We start from the raw sequence: 23,940 nt of genomic DNA on the forward strand, positions 1-23,940 counted from the left end.
TGTAGTAAGAAAGAAACCACAGTTTGTTACGTTCCTGCCATTTCTAAAAAGAGAACAAAAGTTCCCTTAGTATTGGTCTTGCTCTTGCTTTCTCTGGATTAATTTTCTAAAGAAGGTTAAGGCACTCTCCTTTTCCAGGAGCTGTTCCAAGACCTCTACTTAGAAAGCCCAAGTGGCAGGGGCTGGCCCAGTGGTGCAGCGGTTAAGTTTGCATGTTCTGCTTCTCTGCGGCCCAGGGTTTGCCGGTTTGGATCCTGGGTGTGGACACACCACCGCTTGGCAAGCCATGCTGTGGCAGCCATCCCGCATATAAAGTAGACAAAGATGGACACAGATGTTAGCTCAAGGCCAGTCTTCCTCAGCAAAAAGAGGAGGAGTGGCAGTAGTTGGCTCAAGGCTAATCTTCCTAAAAAAAAAATTAAAAAAGAAAGCCCAAGTGGCAACTGTCGGCAATAAAGAAGATACAGCTAAGTGTACCAGGGAATTGAGAAGAATATCAAATACAATAGAAGGGACTTCAAATGATACCCCTGGAAGAGAAATACAGAATACATTATACAGTGTAATATGGGAGGAAGTTTGCTGGGGTGAGAATGAATCACTTATGCAAGAGGAAATAAGAAGGCCAGCTTATCCTTAGCATCTGAGGCAGCACTTCTCAAACTGTATTATGCCTAAGAGTCACCTTGGATCCTGTTTACAATGCTGATTCTAGGGCCACACCTCTGGAGACTCTAATTCCACAAGTATGGGCTGGGGTCTCGAAATCTACATTTCAAGTCAGTATCAGGAGTGATGCTGGAGTACTTGTAATGAGAAGCAACGCTCTAAAAAAATCAAACAGGTAAAGGACCAATTAACAAAGGTTTGGAATGAAGCAACAGCTGAGTGATTCCAATCCTACCTCTTTTTAGATCCCTTTCATTGCTGCAAAGGGGAAAAGAACCAGTTGTCTCTATGAGTCGTTTTAATGACTGACGTGAGTAGATAACACAATCATTTGGATCAATTGCAGAGGTTTAATTAAAAACAAAATCCGTTATCCCACACCTCTTGGAGATAGACTTGTTTTTGAAGCCATTTTTTTAAAGTTTTTACTATAGTAACACTATGCATATGACACAGGTTATGGAACAATTCAGAAGAGTGTGGGACAATAGCCGTAATCAAACACTTTAACATTTCTGCAGGAAAATGTGTGAATATTCATGCTAAATGGGATAAAGTCTATAGCGAGCTCTGTCTTTTTAGGTCAGTTCTTTCTGCCAAATGAGACGCGATCAAGTCATATTATTATGACAGTGAAATAAAAACTTTAATTTTCAAATTAATACTGCAACTCCAGATTGAATACTGTGGATAAGACACTATGGACTTCTAAGAGCTATAGTTTATTGAATACTTAATATTTGCCTGGCATTGTACTCAGTGTTTTACATAGAAATTTTAGTTGTTTTTTTTCACAACATCCCTATGAAAAATGTCTTACTGCTCTCATTTTGAAGGTGAGGAAACTGAGGCCCAGAGGATTAAAGTGATTTGCTCCAAGACAGGCTAGTAAGTGGTAGAGCCAGGATAAGAACATGGCTGAGGTAACTCTAAAAATACTCTTTATGCCAGTATTACCTTGCTCAGAAATCCTCTCTTTTCCTAACTAAATTAAGAAAGAAAAATATGCTTCACTGGTAATATAAATACAGCTTTAAAATCTCTTTTCATTAATTCCTAAAATGTTTTACTAAGTGGCTGGTCTAAGTTTGTATGGTTCTCTGTGCAGTTCACAAATATTCCCATTCTCCTTTCTGGACCATGGCAGAAAACGGCTCATTCACCCCCTTTGAAGTTAGGCATGGCCTTGTGATTGCTACTGAAGCATATCCTGATTGAGATAGCACTGATAATCTGCTGTTACCCAGCTTTATTGCTTTGCATTTGCATTATTGGCTTCAGTTTCCATTCCTAATCCATAAACTGACCACAGGAAATATTAATTAATAATGTTGTGCAATAATTTTGCTATCGACAATACCACTGTTTCCCACCTTCGGCCAGTTCCATCAACATATCGTTAAAGGAACAATGACAATAAAGGAATAATAACAAGAAAATATATTCTGCTCAAGGTCTGATACCAAAGATGGCTCTAAACTTCTAAACTTAATATTTAATGAGAAGTGGTAAATTAGGTGCTAACATATTTTAAGCTGATTTTTCTTATTTATTTATTACTGAGATTTCATTCTAATATTCTCTATATTTAAGAAAATAGCACCATGGTCATGGATGGTTACTGGTCAGTTACTCCATATCTCCTCCTTCCCTTCTTCTTTGACCAAAGTATCCTAATTTCCCCTTGAGCATGTACTCTTGTCCTTTCTTAGATATTGAATTTGGGTGTTACCCATCCCACTCCAGATCCTAGGGTGGGGATTAATGTGAGGATCCCATCTCCATGGCTGGAGCAATTGGTTCAGGGATGTGAACCTGACCAAATTTAAAGCCAGTAGAAGAGTAATACCAGGAACTCCCTCTCTTTGATAGTGTAGTGAGAAGATATGAGGTCTGGTCTCACTGCAGCCATTTTACTACTACAAGTAAGAAGTTGCATCTAGATAGTGGCATTGTGTAGAGTCCGAGGGTGAAGCTAGCACCATAGATAGAAGATGGAATACAGAGAGAGAAGCCAGATCTTTGGTAAACATATTTTGAGCTACTGAATCTGATACTTTTGACTTAAATAATCCTGTCTGACACATATTTTGATTCTAAAAGTAAATTTTACTTAGACTACATTGAGACAAAGCAAACATAAATATCTTTAAATAACTTGGAAAATGTGGACCATTCTTCCTTGAGTAGGAATCAGTGACCAACTAGGCTTTAGACATTCCCCAAGTATGCACTGAGCTTCCACCATATATCCACTTAAAATTGTGCCACATAGGGGTCATTTAATACATCTGTGTTTTCAGGGAATTTACAATCCATTTGGAGAGGCAAGAAACATATGCGCAACTATTAAAGAAACAGAGTGCTTAGCTTCATGGTGGTTAACAGTAAGTACAATAAAAATGTTGCAGATCACAACGTATGCAGCAATAGTCAGCGAAAATGTCACGCACACAGTGTCACTAGATCTTGGGTTTGAAGGTTGTATGTCATTTGGCCATACAGAAAGAGGCTGAGTATTTCAAGGACAGGGCGTAGAATTGTAGTGAGATGTTAGTGGAGAAACTGACATTACCCCATCATTCACTCTGTCAGCTGTGAGGCAAGGCTATTTCACAGTGTATCCCTTTGCATCTCATGATAATCCTGTAATGCAGATGATATTAACTCCATTTTGTAGAAGAGTTGCCCCATTAGTTTAGTTTTGGTTTAGTTTGATTTGGTCCTTACAGAAACAAACCAAATTGCAGCAGAGGCCCAACTCTTCTGGTTGTTAGGATATGGGATCTATGAATTGCAGTTGAATATTCAACTTCCTTCTTAATTTCACCCAGTGCAACTTTCTTTTAACTCTGAATAATTCAAAATTACTTAAAAGTACATAAGTACATATTTACCAGATTTTAAAATAAGCATATGTCTCAGTGTGTGTGTGTGTGTGTGTGTACCTTATAAAATTAGCAGAATATTTCAAGCTCTAGACTAGTGGAATAAGGAAAGATATATATATTAAATTCATCTCATTCAATTCCACAGATCCTATTATGTTCTTTTTATAATTTAAAATTAAGAGCTTTTTTAAACCTGACTTTTGCCTTCAGTAAAACTAAGACATTGCAAAGTCAGTGAGAGCATTAATTCATCCACGCATGCACACATCACTTCTATATGACCCTTTGATTCTTAGCTCTTCCACATTTTACAAACAGAAATTCAAACGCCAAACAAAGATCTTTCAGCAAGACAGGAATTAATTTTCCTGATGTAATACTCACAGTCTCTGTTGAAGGCCAACAACTGTGAGTACAAGGCCAGAATTTTTAATCATTTTGTGATATATGCCTACAAATCTTAAATTACATTAAGTCAAAATCCTTTGCTCACAACAGGACACGTTGATGTTTTTCTGCTCTGTCCATGTCTCTACCATACTTAATTTCTCCCTGTTCTCAAGATTCTGTTCATATGCTTTTATCTCTGTGATTCTTTCTTCTCACTGTCTTCCTTCAATTCTACAACAGACATTTATGGAGCATCTACTATGTGCCAGGTCCCATGCTAGCTCCTAAGGACATAAAAATAAAGTTGGACTTTATCTGTATTTAGTCTTATAAAGGAGAAGCCCTCTCATCAAACACAATGAATTCGTGGTAGGTCAGCTAATTAGAAGTGATCTTTTATCAGATATTAATAAATATGATTTATACAGTGTTTCAAAAAAAAAAACTACGCTCTTTTTCTTTGAACAAGAGTTTGCAATTGGTTATCAAAGTGTCACCTTTCATACATAAATCACATCTAATTTCATCCACTTCAAAAATATCAAGAGTAAAATCTCTTTCAATATTTATTATTTTTATGATCATTCACAATTAGCCCACACCTAAATATATGACTTCATGTAATATTTAATATATCATTAAAACAGTAGTTCAACATACATAAACAGATTTTGGCAGAAACACAACTGACTCCGGATAAATATTAAATTCAGCAGAATTTTATGGGCACATAATAGAGTAACCCATGAGCCTCAAGTGTTCGAATGGTCATGGAGATCAGTCAGTATTTTCAACAGAGGGAATAGAAAGGGTAGCTGTGTAGAGTGTAGACTAGTTTGAAATGAATTAAATAAGGAGAGTAAAAAGTACTTCTACAGTTTTATAATTATTTGAATAAATAAATAAAATAACTAGGCTTTAAGCTTCTTGAAAGTGAGATCCATGCCTCTTATACCTTTGAATCTAAAATCCCTTGGAACAGTGTTTTATTTATCATATGTGCTCAGGAAATACTAATAATGAACAAAGTAACTAACTGAAGGATATCTTTGTCAATAAGAATAACGTTGGATTTTGCTTCCATATTTTAATGAGAATTCTTAATCTAAACTGGAGAATTTCCTTGTTGTATAATGCTGTACAAATGATCCTATAGAGTTATATAATGCTTAGTAACTACAAAGTCATTTTCCTATCTCGATCTCATTTAATTATTATAAAGACCCTATTTGGTTGACTAAATTGAATGGTTCAATCCCTATTTATAGGAATAGAAAGTGTGGCTCAGATAGGCTAGAAATTTGCCCAAGTCCATGCAGCTTCCAGAGATGGCGCCAGAGGTCAAGTTATCTGGCTCCTCATCCAGAATTCTCCCAAGACCACGTCTTAGGCTAGAAAGATGCATTATTCTAGTAAAAGCAACAGTGCTGGAGTGCTGACTGCAACTTCCTAATATCTCCATTGTACAGAGAATTCTAGTAGTTATAATTTCATATTTAGACACGAAATTGCAATGCTAGAGTGATGGATCTCAAAGAGAGCTCAATACTCCCCTGACTATGATCTGCTATATTCTCCCAGGCCACAGAAAGGATGCCTGAGGGACTGACGGTGGACTGAAAAGTTGGATACAGCATCAAATGACTGTCATATCTAGGGCTACAGATAGATCAGATTGTCTGGATGCAAAGTTCATGCCTGATATTTCCATGGGCCAAAAATTGAATGTAAAAGACAGGAGGAGGCAAACAGAAACCACACAGCATCTCATTCAGCATTAAGTTGGAATAGCTATGGAAACACCACGTTGGCTGAGGTTTTAGCAAAGGCTCCCCAGGCAGACTCCAGTTCTCAGTGTGCTGCGGTGGCAGTTGGTCTCTGCAGACAACTCTCTCCCACCAGTCTCTGTCTGGGAGGCACTAGGCATCAGAGGCACGTGGGCGAGAATCCAGACTGCCACAAAGAGGGGTGGGTGGAGGTAGGCAACTCACTAAAATAAGCCCCTGGAGCAGTCACAATTAAGAACTACAATAGCTCTTAAACAGGATAATGACTGTGCTGATACTTTCAAATTATATTCCAAACATATACTAACGTATTTAAAAAATTTGAGATATTTTTAGGATAGTGGTTTCTTCGTTCAGAAAAAAAAACTACAGATGACATGCTGTTGAAGCATGTATGCATTAATGTGCTCCAGTGTAGTAAAAAGTCTGGAGTTTTGTGTGAGAGGCTTCATCATCCTTGTCATATGGAGATTCATGAAAAAATGATTTAAAATTCAGTTGATCCAGCTCATTGTCATTCCTTTGGACGGAGGCTGCTCAAGTGCAGAGACCATGTCTAATATATCATCTTGAACCCTATTAGTAGGAGGAACATAAGCGGCCCTGAATAAATAACCAATGAACTGAACTTAGCGGACCCCAGAGAGGGGCTAACCAGAGCTTTCAGCCACTTTTGGTAGAGTTCAGCAGCGCTGCACAGATGTATACAGGCAGGCTTTGCAGTCTGAACCGAGTCTGAATCCTTGCTTTTCCACTCATTAGCTATGTGCCCCTAGGCAAGTTATTTATCCTTCCTGAGCCTCAATTTTTTTTTTATTTGTAAATGGCTGTATTAATACCCACTGCTAAATTGGTACTAGGAATCAATTATTTCAATAGCAAAAAAGTCTTTTTTAGACTTTTTAAACTTTTCCCAAAAAATGAGATACATTTTCTTTAAAGCAATGAAAATCCTGAGCCAGTTAAAAGGAACCAGTGAAGAAATCATCTTTCTATTCAAGATTTTTTGAATGGCTTTATCCATTAATAATTCATGAATCCCTAATCTATGTGTTTCTGACTATTCCTAGAGTTGATGAAATTCAACAGTAAATAAGCCTCTAAGAAATAAGGAAGCTGATACATTTAGGTGCCTGTCAGATGACCTTTAAAATTTTCCTTTTCATCACTTAACACATGGTGAGGAAACATGATTGAGAAACTAAAGCAGCGCTGATGACCCTGCCTTTAGCAAAATCGAGTAGCTTTTTATCAAGTGCCTCCCAGGCATGCTGGTCTAAATTTACGGTAGTTTCTAAAGTAAACTTTAACTGTAGAACTATTTTTCCCCTCCTCTTCATCCCTATCCTTCTGTATACCCTCTCACCAAAGGCATCCTCATAAGGAATCCTACAGAGCAGCATGTTTAAGAACCTGGGATTTGTGGCCTGTTCAAACTGATTTCAAATTCCCTATTTCTCTTACTGGCTGTGAGGGGTTGGACTAGTTACATAATTTCCCTGAGATACAGTTTTTTAATCTCTGAAAGGATGGCAGTAACCATATCTACTCTGAGGTATTTATGGGGATTAAAAGAGATACTTTACATAAATTGCCATGGCAGTTTGTTGTACATAGCATATTTTCAATAACTAAATCATGTTATTAATTATTACAACATTTAGTAACTCTGAAGTCTTGAAATAAACAGCAATTTTCCAGAGAAAAATGTTCAAGCAAGCTATCAGTTTTCAAGGAGAAATAAGCCTTCATTTCTCTCAGTCCCAGAGGGAACAGAGACCAGCACCACTTCCAAGTTCCCTAATTTTCCTTGCACCCCCACTCAGAGGCAAGGGGCTGCACTGAGTGTTTTGACTGGAAGTGATACCCGGCCCTGATAGCAGTTCCCTACATTAAATCCAGCATATATGGAATTAAAATCAAAAGCACCCATCCCCTTTCCCTGCTTCTCTAGTCACATTCACTGAAAAAATATCATTTTAATGTTTAATTTATTCATTGAATAAATATCGTTTTAGTCATTTAATCTTGTACCCCTAAACTTCACAAGACCAATAGAAGTTACAAACTGTCAAAGCCACAGGTGGCCTTGCGCTTTGTTCACCATGAAGTTTTGGGTAGTTACAGGTCCTTTGAAGTTTATTAGAGGGAAACTGATGTCGAGAGGATATCAGGAAGCTGAAGCTCCTCAGACCCCAACTCCTTGGCTTCCTGGCACCAGAATCTATCATCCGCCACGGAGGCAGACAATCAAGGATAGCCACCTGTGGATGCCCTTATCTTGCCATCCCCTTCTCTGCAAGCAGCCTCACAAGGCCTCACACAGGCTAGTGGGAAAGCGTCAACCAGTAAGGCCACATGTTCCACCTCCCCTGCCTAAAATCTCAAATAAAAGCCCCTACCTTTTTTCCTTTGAAGAGTGGATCTGAGTTCTAGCTCCTATCTCCTCCTCTGGCTGCCTTTCGATAAACTCTTTCCTTGCCACAAGCCTGGCATTCCAATTTTTCTTATGGTCTGTCTCCCCTGTGTGGCAGGTAAAAGAACCTGTGTTTGTGGATGGTAACAGGAGGATAATTCTCTTAAAATCTATTTCTAATTTCCCACATGAATTCTAATTTCAAAATGTTTTCCATCCTGCATCTTCATCTAAAAGTTTAATTTTCAATTCCCAGGAAAGTTAAAGGACTGCTCAGCTCTCTCAGTCCCCCTGGGACTTCCAAAACATCAAATGCTACAGGTCTCTTATTACTTTAGATGAAAATGTATTAATTCTAGAGGCCATCTAAACTCCATCTTCTTCTGGCTTCCTCTGAGGATAGCTCCCTTCATCCTTTCATTTCCACATTTACCTTTAATCTTTTAATAGCACTTTTTCCCCCACCATAGCAAAAAAATATAGTAAGTCAGAATTTTGCCTTTTGTGCTGCTTTAATAATACCCTTGATTGTTATCAGCTTGTCATCCTTCTTAAGTCCTGATGACAAAATCTGATCACGGGAACCCAGGAGTGAGAAGCAGGAACTTGAGTCACACTCCCAGACTTGTTCCTCCTGTATCTGGGATAAATGATTTTTTTCGTGTCTCATTGTTACTGGCATAGTCACATACCATATATATATAATGTGTATGTGTATATGTATGCATATTACTGTGTAGTAGCTCCTTGATGTATAGAATATATATTCTATATATTCTACATATATATACTCTCTCTCTATATAATATAGTGTCTTAATTCCAAGGCATGACTTTAGAACTTCAGATCTCCAGGGGGCCTTACAAATAATTACAAAGCAATGGCGATGACACTTTGAATGTGTGCTGCACTCCCAACATGTAATAAAGCATTTTCACCTCCATTTTCTCACTTGGCTCTCTCTGAGAAAGGAAGCCTGCTAATGCCGTGCACATCTTACCGAAGAGAAGCAGAAGCACAAAGGGATAAAAAGATTTGGTCAAGGTAGCACAGCAAGTTAGAGGCGGGTCTGGGAGTGGAACCTGGGTTTTAATACTCTTGCTCTAGTTTTCTTTCACCACTCCTTGATATTCCAACTAATAATTTGTATTTAGAAATATTATCAAAAATCCTAAGCTTATTCTTCAGAAATCATTGAATGCCAACATCTTCCAGCAAATGTAGAAGTAGAAATAGGTTATCTTGTTAACTCAGTCATTCTTCCCCTCCTGATTTTTATTTTTCTTCATTCTATTTTACCTCAATATCTGATGCAAGAGAGACAACCTGCCAAAGGAAACTTTTGAGTTATAGAACTTAGAGAGGCTTGAGAGAGGTCTGCTGGAATGAGATCTGGAAAGCAATTATTAGATGCTTCATGTCCTGTGAAACTAGCTGGGAGACCTTAGGCAAGCCATTTTACTTCTCTGGACTTGATTTTTTACTCTAGAAAATAAGGGCACTTGACTAGGTAAGTCTAAGCTCTCTTTGACTTGCATTTTTTTTGGTCTTTATTATGTAAATATGGCATAGAGTATTGTCAGTCATGTGGAATGGAAAACAATGAATTCCCTTGATGCATCTAGCAATTGTCCGTGTGTGTGTGCGCGTGTTAGACACTCCAAGCTAGTCATGATCAATCAACAAGTCAATTTAATATCCCTTTCCCAAGTCCTCAAGCACTTTTATTCCAAAACCACCTCATGGGACAGCTATTCAAAGAGCACTCCCACTCATGCCTCTGCCCTTTATGAACACATTTCAGCTTTCTTCCCCTTCTTTAGTCTAAAGGGAAGCTTACAAAGCAAGCGGGAGTGGATCACTGCATCAGTCACTACCTTCTACAAACTTTCAATAAATTATAAATTGCCTGTCTTTTCTCAGGGTCTTTAAATATGCCTGGAATTTTAACACAGAAACATTTTTTTTTTTTTTTTAATTTCAAGAGTTAGAGAAAGGAGTGAGAAAGAGGAGAAAACACAATTATATGGTGATCATATTGTCGCCTATTTCCGAAGTCACTGGTAATTTCCTAGGCATTCTCAGATGCTTACTTCAGGTAAGTCTCATAGCAACTCGTAGGAGAATTATAATTCTTCCATTTTACAAATGAGCAAAGTAAGATCCAAGAGGTTTAATGACTTGCCCAGATGTCTACACCCATTACTAAGGTCAGCTAGGACTGAAGGCAGATCTTCTAACCCCTAGCCAAGTATTCTTTCCTTTCAAGTTTTACTAAAAGTGATGTTTTACTAATATAGTACCCATGTAATCTTATCCAGAGTTCTTTGAATCATAGTTAGTAATAGAAAGCATTGTAACTAGCCTTGTTCAAGACGCTCTTGTTACTTCCTCATTCTTATCTTTGTAAAAAGAAAACTAGATGTATCAGATTAGAGTCAGTTATCAGCACTCTGAATATTACCATCAACTTGAAAAACAAAGCATATTAGGTTGTTATGATATGCAAGTGGCATAAGGCACCTTATGTGTCACACATACACACACCCCTGTTTGTGTGAATAGCCTTCTTTCTTAATAAAAAAGAAATCACTAGTTCCCACAAATGAAACCCAATAAGAATGGTATGACCCTCTCAGAGCACAGGTTCAAATCCCGGCTCTGCCACTTACCAGCTACATGATCATGGAAATAAAAAAGAAGATCCATCTTCTAAAGTTGTTGCAGGTTTACATAATTTTGGTAAAGTGCTTAGCACAGTGCCTGGCATATGGGAAATGCCCAATAAAAGCTGGCTTTAACATCCACATCATCATTATCATCATAATCATATCATTATCAACACTACTCATCTGTGTATGGATTAATAGTGGCAGATTTTTAGGATCAAAATATCTCTTACTACTGGTTTACTCAGTGTCAGCCAACGAACTAGATATTCCTTTTTTATAGTTAGTTAGTCTGAGGTAGTAGCCAGAGAACAGTGGCTTGGGGACACAGATGCTTCTTGATTAATTCCAGTGTTACTAATAACTCACCAAGTGAAAATGTTTTAAATTACTGATAGCACTATAGTTCATGTACTTCATCCATGCAACAGGAGAACAGAAGTAATTTGAAGAATACTTCACAGAGGAAAGGATTAAAATTACAGCTCACTGCTAAGATTAAACACAAGAAAACATTTATGTTGTACTTAAAACTGCTATATTTGATCAAGTCTTTTCTTCTGCAGGACTATTAGAGAAATTAAGGATTTTTTTCCATGCAAAAAGTAACAGCAGTCAAGACAGCCTGACCTTTTCATTATTTTCTGGCAATTCTTTATTAAATCATGTACAATTACTTCCTCCTACTGACATGAGGATGATTCTGGTTTATTGTTTCTTAGAAGTTACCACTGTCTAATATCTGCAAAACTGAATTTAGTGCAGGACCAATATTTGTGGACTAGTTTTTTGTAGTAATTAATAAAGCTGTCCCAGTACTACAGAAGGGAAATCTTGCCCATGTTTATAAAATGTGACAATTCCCATCATTTTCATCATCATATAATCATTTTCAGGTTAATCTTGTGTCTTTTCACCTGCTCCTTCTGAAGCCAGTTTTACGTAAATAGGAAAGCATGGCTAGAGGTCACTGACAAAGTGAAGCAGTCTTGACCCAAAACAGTCTCTTTTCAAGAGGATAATTCTCAGAGTGAGAGATATTTTCATGCCTGGGCCTTATTTTCTTTGAGGGTAAGTCATTCCTCTTTCTTGATGGGGGTACCTTATCTTGACATGTAATGTTGAGCTATACTTATTTACATGGCCAGGTAAGCAGGCTAGATATAATAAAGGATTATACTAATGGTAAATTTTGGGTATGATTTTGTAGTTCAAAATATTTGCTACCACTTTCTACCAAGTCCATCCCAACAGAACCTACCCTCGTGGCTCTTTGTTTCAGAGAATTATGGAACCCACCCCATGGATATCCGGCTTGCTTGTGTGACTTTCTTTGACAACTAGAATGTGAGCCAAATGACTTGCACCTATCAAGGCAGAAACTTATCATTTTCCCCTTGAGCCATGAGAATCGTGTGCCACAGAATGAAAAAGCACAGTGGGTAGGAGCAATACATGCAATAAAATTTTTTTTGGTTTTAAATCACTGAGATTTGAGGGCTATTCTGCCTCAGTCTAATTCCGCCATATTTGTACACAACCAGCTTTAGATAGACAGATTAGATAGATATATGGAGAGATGCCATAATAATGAAAAGAAAACAAATTACACGCTAGATAAAGAAATATGGCCAAGGGCAAGTCTTTCTTTTCTTTTCCTCTTTTTTTTGTGAGGACGATTCACCCTGAGCTAACATCCCCTGCCAATTCTTCTCTTCTTTTTTTTTTTGCTTGAGGAAGATTAGCCCTGAGCTAACATCAGTGCCAATTTTCCCTACTTTTTACATGGGGTGCCTCCACAGCATGGCTGATGAGTGGTGTAGGTCCATACCCTGCATCCAAACCCAGGAACCATGGGCCAGTGAAGCAGAGTGCTCGGTTAACCACTCAGCCATGGGGCCAGCCCCAGGGCAAGTCTTTCTGAAAACAGGAATTCAGAAATAGCCCTAGTGTTTGAGTCATCACTGGTTTGGGAATTCAGCCTGCCAGGCAGGAAACAGGGGTGTCTGTTTAGTAACTTAGTCTATGATCTTGGACAAGGTCTTTACCCTGTCTAGATACTTCTCTACAAGATTGGTTATACATGATAATCTCACCTGGAACATGAGCATCTCATTATAAAATTACTGTGAAAAGTAAATGAGATGGTATATATATATATATATATATATATATATATATATATATATATATACAAAGGACTTACAAATACTAGCACATCATATTCTTACTATTATTACAGAGGTGGTAGTATCAGTTTAATTTCAATGGGCTGCCAGTTCACAGCAGTGTATACGTCAGCCACATTTATATAATTAAGCTATTAAAAATAAAAGAATACATTAAGGTCATACTATGCACTCTTGATTGCAAATGTTCTTCTGTTTGAGAACACCAAGTGTCTGTTCTTTCTCCTCTCTGAAAGCCACGTCACAGCCATTGTCCTATCTTTGCCCTCTCCCAATTTCTCATTCACAGTAAATTCAATTACATCCACCCTCGCTCCTCACACCCACAGTGGGCCTATTTTTCCCATGCCAAATTCATTTTATCAGACCCTAACTAACTTACCTACCATCTCCATGGCAACACCCTAGGCCTCTTGCCCCCACAGTTGCCACATGACAGATAAAATAGATCTGTTAATTTGTGAGTTTTACAGAATAAGAAAACATGAGGAAATTTCTGTTAGGAATTCATGGGAACATAGAAGACCTAAATACCCACCAGACATTTGCTTTATGACAAAGCTGCTAAATATCAGGAAATAACAGCGCAGCATTTTAGGAGTGAAAAGGATCTTCAAAGTCAATCTAGTCTGATTTTTTACTTTAGGATGAAGAAATTGAGGGCCAAAAGAATGCTCAAAGTCATTCATTTATGTGGTAACACGATCGCAAATGTAACTCTTAAGAAGGAATCGTAGTTTTTTGCTCTATAGCCATCTGTCTTATTTCATCAAGGAAAATGAAGAACAGGGTTTTATTACAGAACAATAACCGTATAAATCTTCAGAAAAGTACAATATCAAAAAGTGTTAATTGACTACGCAGGACTGCTGATCAGCAATGTGCAGGAAAATTGCAACACAGCTTTTAGCTGCTTAGATGTGAGCTGAAAAAGAGAAAAACACAGAAAAGACGAGATGTGCAGATGTACACAGAACTTCACGACTTCCGGGTTATTTAAAATCCATCTTCCATGAAAGTGGATTGTAGAGATAAACTGAACAAACTTAAAATCAATATGCATTGCATATGTTGGATATATATAATAAATAAATCCAATTGTAGAACATAAAAAGCAAGTGAGACCTAGATTGGCCAGGTCCTGGCACTTCTCTGCAACTCACTATCTATTTTTAGGCAAATCTGGGTTAAGTAATAGTTTCACATTCATTTCTTAGAGTGCTGTTTTGTGGTAGAAATTCTCTTTGCCTATTAAAAGTAGAAGAACCTTCTTCATTTCCACAGACACATACGTGCTGCCATTTGAGGATTGATTATCTTTCATTTTCCTTGATTCTCGATAGAGATATAGATTTACATAGTTTTCCAAAATAAAGAAACAGTAATTCAAGTAGAAAGACATATAGCCTTGAAAATACAACCAAGAATGGTAGAGACTTTGGTAAACAGGAGACTGTGTGCCTCATCTATCCCGATAGGTGATAGTTCTGCTCATTCAAATGCGAATGAGGATCCAGATGTTTAAGGTGTAAAGATATTTAAGATTTTTCTATGAAACTTCTCAATTTTTCGATGTTGACTAAAATAAATAAAATTGAACACTATCTATGTCTAATGATCCATGCTCCAGGCTGAAGTTTGACAACTGGCTACCGATTTTCAACCACTGACTTTACATCTTTGGAGTAATTTTCCCATAAGAAAAATTGCAGTTGGCTTAATCTTCAAGATTTAGCCTTAAAATTTTATTTTTCCGTCTAATTTCACTCTTAGTCATTGAGACTGATAACAAGAAACCACCCACTAAGGAAATGTAATCATTAAGGTTTCAATTGGTGTGTCCGCAATTGCATTATCTCTTTAACAAGGAGCTATTACACAGATCATAAATTACACATTGTCTTTTTATGTTACATAACTCTTCACCACTTAACACGAACAATAGATGTAATGATAAAATCAGGGTATGAGGTGCTATAAGTCACATGAGGGTAGGCAGATTAGAAATCACGTTTGGAAACTATCCCAGTAAACCCAGTTATCTAAATTGAAGCTTTCATCTTTAAATCTTATCAAGAATGTCACTTATTTATTATACTTCAGTATTCATAAATAAAGATATCATCTTATACAGCTGATAGAGAAGCACTTACAGGCAAAATAATTCAGTTTGTTGTGGGGATGGGAGAAGAATTATAATTTTAAGAAAATGCTATTTAATATTTCTTCTGCCATTATTCTGAGAGATGATGTATAACAAGGACTAGTTAATTTTGGGGTGGAGAAATTGGAAGACAAATGTGAAAAATTAGACATTTATGATGTAGCCTATATATCAAATGTGAAGCATCGTCAATTTCCTGAACTGCAGAGATACTCATATATAAAAGTAAACAAAAAAATGATATACCAAGTCCTGTTTAACGTGTTTGTCAATTCCCTTTTCCCAGGGCGTTTCTGATCTATTTCTGCCCTTCTGGAATGAACTAATAGAATTGGCTGTTCTTGATTTTCTAGATGAGATAGATTATAGGAGTGGCAAGTGAGAATGGTAGACAAATTCTGGTCAGCCCCAGTTTATATGCCCAGCAAATTCTCCTCTGGGCTATTATGCATTGCAATGTGCTGTGACCTTCATAATAACCTCCTTTTGAAGAAAGGGAAGTTAATTTTTTTAAAAAAACACATTATTTTCCTCATTGCTATTTGCCACCTTTTACAGTCTCTGACATGCTTAAATTTGCGTATCTGCAATGGTGAATAGCATTATTTTCTGAAAATGTAAAAATAAGGAGAAGGGATTATTCAATTGCATCAAATAGAGTGAAAGGAACCTTCAATAAGTTTGTGTGTAGAGCATGATGCCTACAGACTCAGTCTCCCCCATTTCACCAATACTTTTATATTTTCAAAAAGCATTTAATGCTTTCCATTTGTTTGGGGCAGCAACTGGACAGGAGGATTCTCTTAGTTACATCAGTCACACTGATGAACACGTCTTTTAAATGTAGCAAAATAGGATTTTTCAATTGAATTAGGAAACAGCAAAAACTTCGATAAAAATTAGTGTTGTCTTGACCTGGTTGGTTTGGACAGACTGTCAAAATAAGATATTAATCCTTGAAATTACTATAAATGGTAGTCATGAAACCCTTTATTATGTTTTCTTTCTAATGAAATTTTTCTGCGAGAACCAAATTTATGCAAATACACTGGATCCAACAGTTTCTTAATTAAGGTCAGATTTGGATGGTGACCCACAGGTCTGCTCAGTAAGTGAACAATAATATCTCATAAGCAGTAAATATGTTTTTGAACCAATGAAAGGATATTGTTGGGAAAATATTTCTAACTTGCTATTATTGCTATATGTAAATGTAATTGCTATTACTACAGGTTAACATTTTTTTGATGCATGTATATAGTTATCATATTAAGTGTTATTATTTCCCTGCATTGTCTCTGTAAAATTAGCCGTATCAAGCTTAGGAATAGCTTTTTCTTTTATTTAATTCATCTCTTGTCCTAACATGTTTATGAGAGGCAATGGGGTAAAAATTCAGGATCTGGATAAATTACTACTTCATTGCATATCTTCGAACAAATTCCTTAGCCCTTGTAAACTTAAGTTGCTTCATCTGTCAAATGGAAAAATAGAATCTTTCTCAGAGACTTGGGAGAAATAAAATGATGTCATGCACGTTGCACAGACACTAGAAACTCATACAACCCTTTGTCCCTTCCTAGCACATAACTGAACTACAATTCCCAGCCCAATTTTACCTCCATGGGAACACGCAATCAGTTCTTGCCTATGGGATGTAAGCAGAAATGAAATGTGTCACCCAGAAACCAAACAAATTTCTTTAGACTTCATATGACTTCTCTACGCAACTTTTCTCCACTTTTCAAGCCCTATCTCCCCACTAGGTAATGTCACAGCAGCCTTGAAATTTAAAATTCCAATGTGGGATTTTTAAATGTAATAGATGAATATTCCAGTATTGCAACTGAAAGAAAATAACAAATACAATTTTCAGTTAACATCATATATTTATATATGTCTATATAAAAAAGGCAATTACTAAGAACAAAGTAGCTAAGTAGATGAAGTGGGAGAGTTATTTCCCCAAATTAAAAATTTAAAGAACTTAAATTTGAAAAGTTTAAAAAGTTTAAAAGTCTTTGCATTTGACTTGCTTTGAAAACTTGATGAAGGAAAGCATTCTAGGAAAATGTTAATTTCTAAAGAAAGTCTCTCCTACATTAGGACATTTTAGTGTGACCTTGGTTACATTGGAGGTTATCGATAGGTATAAGGACAAGAACTTTTAAAGAAGTATCTAGTCAAATGCATTCTTCTTTTTGTGTGTGCGTGTAAGGAAGATTGGCCCTGAGCTAACATCTGTGCCAAACTTCGTCTGTTTTATGTAGGATGCTGCCATAGCATGGTTTGATGAGTCATGCTGGGTCCACACCCAGGATCTGAACCTGCAAACCCCAGGCCACTGAAGCAGTGTGTGAACTTAACCACTATGCCACTGAGCTGGCTCCAAATGTATTCATTTTTTAAATGAGGAACTTTTATCCCAGAGAAGCCAAGCAACTTCTCCATGGCTGTTCCTGGCCCAGCTTTCTTTACATAATTCATACATTTTTCCTCTCCTGAAACCAAAGTTAATTTTTCTAAGTTGAACCTTAAAATTAAAATAAAAATCTATTACTGTGCAGTCTTCCACTGATTTATTTTAAGATATTACATTTCTTCAAGTAGTTTGAAAAGTTTCTATTGACTAAAATGGACTCACAACTTACTGTCCCTCAAAAGTAATAAGAGACTATAGGACAGATGCCGCAATTGCTTATTTTTCTCTTATCATTTAGGTGTTTAAACTTTTTTGTTTGTTTCAACCTCTTTAGTGAAAAAATTGCCAATAAGTTGTATCTTCTTTCATTTTCTTTTTCCTTCCCCCCAAAATAGTTCACTTCAATGATGAGCAAAGTTTTATATCTGTCTCCCTGGTTTGCCAAAGATATTTAATGAAAACATAACCTGGAAGTTGTGAGCTATTATTTTTCTGCTTGGAGAATTATTACATATACACTGATATAATGGACTTGAGCTTGGCATTAAGTAAGGAAGACAGGGCACAAAGACCTGAAGTAGGTACAACATATGTTGAAAACCTCAGGGAAGATAAAGCATATGGTGGGAGAATGGTGGGCAAGGTTTGAAGACAGAGGGTGGATTATACACATTTTAGAAATCAAGCAATGAACGTGGACTTCATCCATGGAGCTGTTGTTTCTAAAATTGTAGTCCACATGCCACTGTTGAAAAGTAAAATGAATTTAGTGGTACATAGACTTTTTATTTTAATATTTATATATTTCTTGTAATCAAAATCAGGAAAACACAACTAGCACATGGAATCTCAGCCAAAAAGTTGAGTTAAAGACAAAAAGAAAATACATAATAGTTAATGTACATGAGTTTGCAAAAAAATTATGAAGATATTTCACGAAACACTGATGTTTGCATCTCTAAAGACAATATGGAAGCTTACATGGTTTTCTAATATAGGAAGAATGTGATATATTCTTTTAGATCCAGAATGATGACATTTGGATCCCAAAAATGTAGGTTCCCATAAGAAACTCATTGGTCCACTTTTCTAACCCACATTTCAGGATGAGACCATGAAGGAAGGAAATTCTGCTTAATACTAAAAATCATGTAGATAATGGCAACATGACCAGAAAGAACGAAGTCTCTGACTTCAAACAATGAGTAATGGAAAAATATATAATAGAATTCTTCATTGCTTATTAAATTGTGAGAAAATTTATAGTTTTATCAATATAATTGTCACAAGCAATCAGTCTTACAATTACCTACTAATCAAAAAACCTAAGCAAGCCACCATGCTAAAAGCATCATGGATACAAAGATGATTAAAAGAAGGCTTCTCTTGTAAAGTTTGTGATTTATTAGAGTGAGGGGGTAGAAAAGGGGGGATAAAACAAGTGGCCAAGCCACGCAAGGAAGAAGTTACGTTTTCATAAGGTGAGTGAAAATGCTCTGAGGGGAATTAATGGAATAATGATGATGATAATAATAATAATAAATAATAATAATAATAATGCTTTCAACTTACTAAGTATTTTCTATGTGCTAGGCAAGGTTTTAAGCATTTTTAATGGAGTATGTCACTTAATCCTCAGAGCAACCCTGCAGCATTGATGATATTGAGCTTAGATACATTCAATAATTTATATAAGCCAGTATTCAAACTTGAGCTGCCTGACTCCAAGAGTGCGCATTCTTAAAAATTGCCCCACGTTGTTTTGGAGGTGAGATCAGTAAAGACCTCATTGAGAAGGTGGTGTTTATTTAAGCCTTAAAGTCATACAGAAGGTAAGGATGAGTTAAGAAGCTATTCAAAAGAGAAAGGAGACTGAGAGTCAATGTGTGTATAGGATTTCCTAGTTATATTCAGAAAAACACTAACAGCTTAGTTCTGTCGCAAGCTGGGAAAATATGGAAAACAAAGCTGGAAAGTTCCTGAGATGAGGTGCTTACATATTAGGAGCAACAGCTTGTGCTTAATTGAACTTACTGAATTTCTGAGACAGGATGAAAGTTGCACTTCAAGAAGATTCATTGGGCCATAGTGGGAATAAAACACTGTAGTGATTAAGAGCATAACTCCGTGAGCAAACCACTTGAATTTATATCCCCGTAACTGATCCCTGCATGTGGATGACCTCCTGGAAGTCTCCGTTTTCTCGTCTACAGTGATACCCTCAGTGTAGATGATAGTAAATATGGCTATGATTATGAGAATTAAAGTAGGACATTTATATAAAATGCTTTCTATGCTGCATATAGTTAGTGCTCAGTGAGTGCCAGCTTTTATGATTAATGTGTAAGGGATAGATTGAAGAAGAGAGAGACTGACAGCAGGGACATAACTTAATAGGCCACCAACACAGTCCAGATGAGAACAGATAGAATCGTGAACTAGGACAGTGGCAATGGCAACTGAAAAGAGGACAGTTACACAAGATATTTCAGAGGCATAAGTGCCTTCGTGATTCATTAGATGTGGGAGGCAGAGACATGACTCCGAGTGTTCACGCCTGGCTCGCTGGGACAATGATGGTGCTATTACCAGATTTAGAGCAAACAGGAAGAGATGCTAGTTTGGAGGAGAAATCATGGATCCAGAATCTGTTTTGATGTATTGACTGTGAATTAAAGATATTTTTCAAGTCTTCTCAATCTACCCCAGAGACAATATTTTTCTGAAGTGTGATGCAAAAACTGGTGATAAAGGAGTTGATTCAGGTGGTGGACGCAAATATTATCAAATAGCGTTGAATTTCATTGTGAGAAAATTCTTTCCTGTGAAATACTCCTTCTGTTCTGTTTACATCGAGGAAATGTTTTACTTTGGAGCTATTTGCAATTTCCCATTTCTCTAATATCTCTGCTTCTTTCTCTCTATGCTCAGTCTGGGGAGTACAAATACACGCACTTAAAATTTAAGGAACATTTGTTTTTCACTATATTTTTATATCAACTACTGTTTATGTCAAATCTTCTCGTTTTTCAATTATGGTGCTAATGTGAACTTTCCTTTAAAAAATAATTTTGCTGGGGGGCTGGCCCCGTGGCTGAGTGGTTAAGTTCGCGTGCTCCGCTGCAGGCGGCCCAGTGTTTCGTTGGTTCGAATCCTGGCGCAGACATGGCACTGCTCATCAAACCACGCTGAGGCAGCATCCCACATGCCACAACTAGAAGGACCCACAACGAAGAATATATAACTATGTACCGGGGGGGCTTTGGGACGAAAAAGGAAAAAAATAAAATCTTTTAAAAAATAATAATTTTGCTAAAAACAATGAATCAATTTAAAGAAAAAATATTAGGGAAGCAGCAGTACAGTCACCACTTGGCTATGACAAAGCCATGCAAGGCGGGCTTGAATGAATGAAGGTTAAAAATCCATGCAGTCATCTAGGTCAAATTTTAGGCAATATTCTCTCCCAGTTTTGACAGAGGCTTCTCAAAAGGAGGTATATTTACTATAAGTCTAGGAGAAAAACGCATTTTAATGGTTAAGATTCAAAAAGGCTATAAATTTAATCTTTGATAACTTTCCAAGAAAGTTGTTAATATAACTTCCTGATAGATATTAACTAGTTACAGAGCTATGCTTTGAAGATAAGAATGGCCTCAGAAATCAAGCAAAAGATAAGCAGAAACCTCCAATCATTACCAAATCAACTCTCACTCTTGTGAGTGAGGCTGCCTCAGGCTGCCTCTCAGCATTAGGGTAAAGACTGAGTTCAGCCCTTCCTCTTCACAGAGGCAATTAAAATGGTACTGCACACAAAATACAAACCAGTGAGAGTACGGAGTGGACAATGAGAGCAATGTGGAGGCTCACTGCCATGTTAGAAAACACAAAGGAGTTGACGCGACCAGTTAAATGATGCTATTCAATATCAAAGCTAATATCTTATCAATGCAGCTTTACTGTGATTTCCTGAGGAAGATTAATATTAATGGTCTGGTGACACTTTGGTAATTTTTCTTGCCATGCTTTAAGTAAGTAGATCTTTGCATTTCTTCTGGAAGTATGTCTTAATAGGCAGTAAATGCTCTAGATTCTTCTCAGTATGGGACATTAGGGAGACAATGGTCGTAGGCCCTGTGATATATAGCCAACCCCTCTCTCACCACCCTTGGGTTTTCATGCCACCCTGGTCTCAAATAACCAAACAAGATCTGCTAGTCATGAGTTTGTGACTTCTGTTTTAGGGTGCTAGAATGATTATAGAAATATGAATATATTATAGAACTTAATGCCCAATTTCTCATTTGGGAAGCATGCAAAATTGGAGATTATTTTTACACTTGTTCTTCCTTTCACAGATGGAAGATTTCAGTTCTGAGGTAATCCTGAAAGACTATTCTAGTTCTTGATGGTCAGGATTTTTAGTGAAAAAAGGAACAGAAGGCAACTGTTCAAAAATATACTCGGGCATTTTTTTGACCTTCTTACAGATTCTTTTTGCAAAAATAAGATACTTTAGGAGAAGTCCACAAATGCTGAAAACAATATGAGGGCCAGATAGCTCTTTGATTTAGAGGATGGTGTTTATGAAGGTAGGATCTTAAATTTCCATCCTTGTGTACATCCTTAATTTGCTTCTCTCTGTATAGCAGACCGAGGCCTTATTCCAGATTAGTCAACACAAAAATATGCCTTATGAATTCCAGGAAAAAAAATGAGGTATGTGTGAGTCAGTCAACAGAAAGCAGCTCGACTCATGGTAATAGATCTCAAAAGACATGCCTTAATATATGATAAGCTCAGAACACAATGTTGATACTGCTTGAAATTGAAACATTTAAATTCACATAATTTTAGGGGCCGGCCTGGTGGTGCAGTGGTTAAGTTCGCACGTTCCGTTTCTTGGCGGCCTGGGGTTTGCCGGTTCGGATCCCGGGTGTGGGCATGGCACTGCTTGGCACACCATGCTGTGGTAGGCATCCCACATTTAAAGTAGAGGAAGATGGGCATGGATGTTAGCTCAGGGCCAGACTTCTTCAGCAAAAAGAGGAGGACTGGCAGTAGTTAGCTCAGGGCTAATCTTCCTCAAAAACAAAACAAAACAACAACAGCAAAAACTTCACATAATTTTAGAGTAGCTGGAGTATTCTGTCTGGAGTATATAGTTAGCATTGCAGAGGGTTCGTACTGGCCACCCAGGAGACACATTGGATCTGGAAATGTGTTTAACTTGGCCCACCTGAATTTTTAAATCAATTAAATTAATTCCGTTAAAAATCATGAGATTCGATATAAAAATATAGATTTATAGTTTCTCTTGAAAAACCTGAAGTCTTGACCACATTAGGCCTTATATCTAATATTAGTAAGAACTACTATTTGTTGAGTGCTCACTAAGTGCCAGGTATCAGTCTGTGCATTTTTTTCATACACACAGTATGTCTGGGGTGCAAATTTTTTTATCCACATTAGCTATCTGGGGGAGCTAATTCCCTGAGAAATTCAGTAATTCATTTGATGTTCATAGCCTGTAACTGATAGAGTTGAGATTTGAGCCCAGGCCTATCTAATACCAAAGTCCAGTCTTTTTCCACTGATGGAACCAGTTCAAAATATTAAATTATTGAATGGAGAATTAGTCCATAACCACTAAGGTCACTTTTCTGCATTTGTAGAAAGTTTATTCTCCCTCCATGATTACTTTAAATGCTGCTATTTCAATCTACTATGAAACATATTTCCTAAAAGAAACAATACATCTAGACAATAAATATTTTCATCTTATTTTTAATAATTGCTACTCACTTTGCTTAAAAAAATTAAGCAAATAATTTACTAATCCACTTTTAATCCAATTTACTTCAAAGTGATAAAATTCATTTATATTTTTCTATTATGCTAGAATATTAATTATAATTTTCTCTAGAAGTATATTAAAACACTTGATTTAATTTTTTGAATATCATTTGTAGACAGATATTGGAAAGCTTTCTGAATCACATATACCAGCATTTTAACTCTGGAAGTGTCCCTCAAAATTCTTTACAGGTGCATCTTACCAGAAGTTGTCTTCACTACTTCAGTGGTATTTCTCAAGCCGACAAAGGAGAATTGATAAAGCCTCCAAGATCTTGTGTCACCCACTTCAACAGAACTACGCTTCCATTGGTAGACAATTTCTTCACGTGGATAGCCATCTGCCATGAGGTGGGAAAGCATATGTTTAAAATTATTATAAATGAACATATATAGCAACCACTTTCTATGAAGAAGACACTGAGGTAGGTACTGAGAGGGATAAGAGTTATGAGTTAGATGCGGATCCTGGTCTAAAGAGCATCAC

At 36.9% G+C, this 23,940-nt stretch overlaps 1 protein-coding gene across 2 annotated transcripts in view; it reads right to left on the reverse strand.

The window, feature by feature from the left end:
• The window catches only part of GABRG2 (gamma-aminobutyric acid type A receptor subunit gamma2), a 100,392-nt gene that overhangs the window by 35,843 nt on the left and 40,609 nt on the right, over positions 1–23,940 (reverse strand). For both annotated transcript variants that reach the window (XM_070232630.1, NM_001433549.1), the window contains exon 6: positions 23,657–23,794. In XM_070232630.1, coding sequence (XP_070088731.1) covers positions 23,657–23,794 — 138 coding nt within the window. The remainder of the gene's footprint in view (positions 1–23,656; positions 23,795–23,940) is intronic.

Source organism: Equus caballus, chromosome 14 (genome assembly GCF_041296265.1).
Source record: "Equus caballus isolate H_3958 breed thoroughbred chromosome 14, TB-T2T, whole genome shotgun sequence".
Lineage (NCBI taxonomy): Eukaryota > Metazoa > Chordata > Mammalia > Perissodactyla > Equidae > Equus > Equus caballus.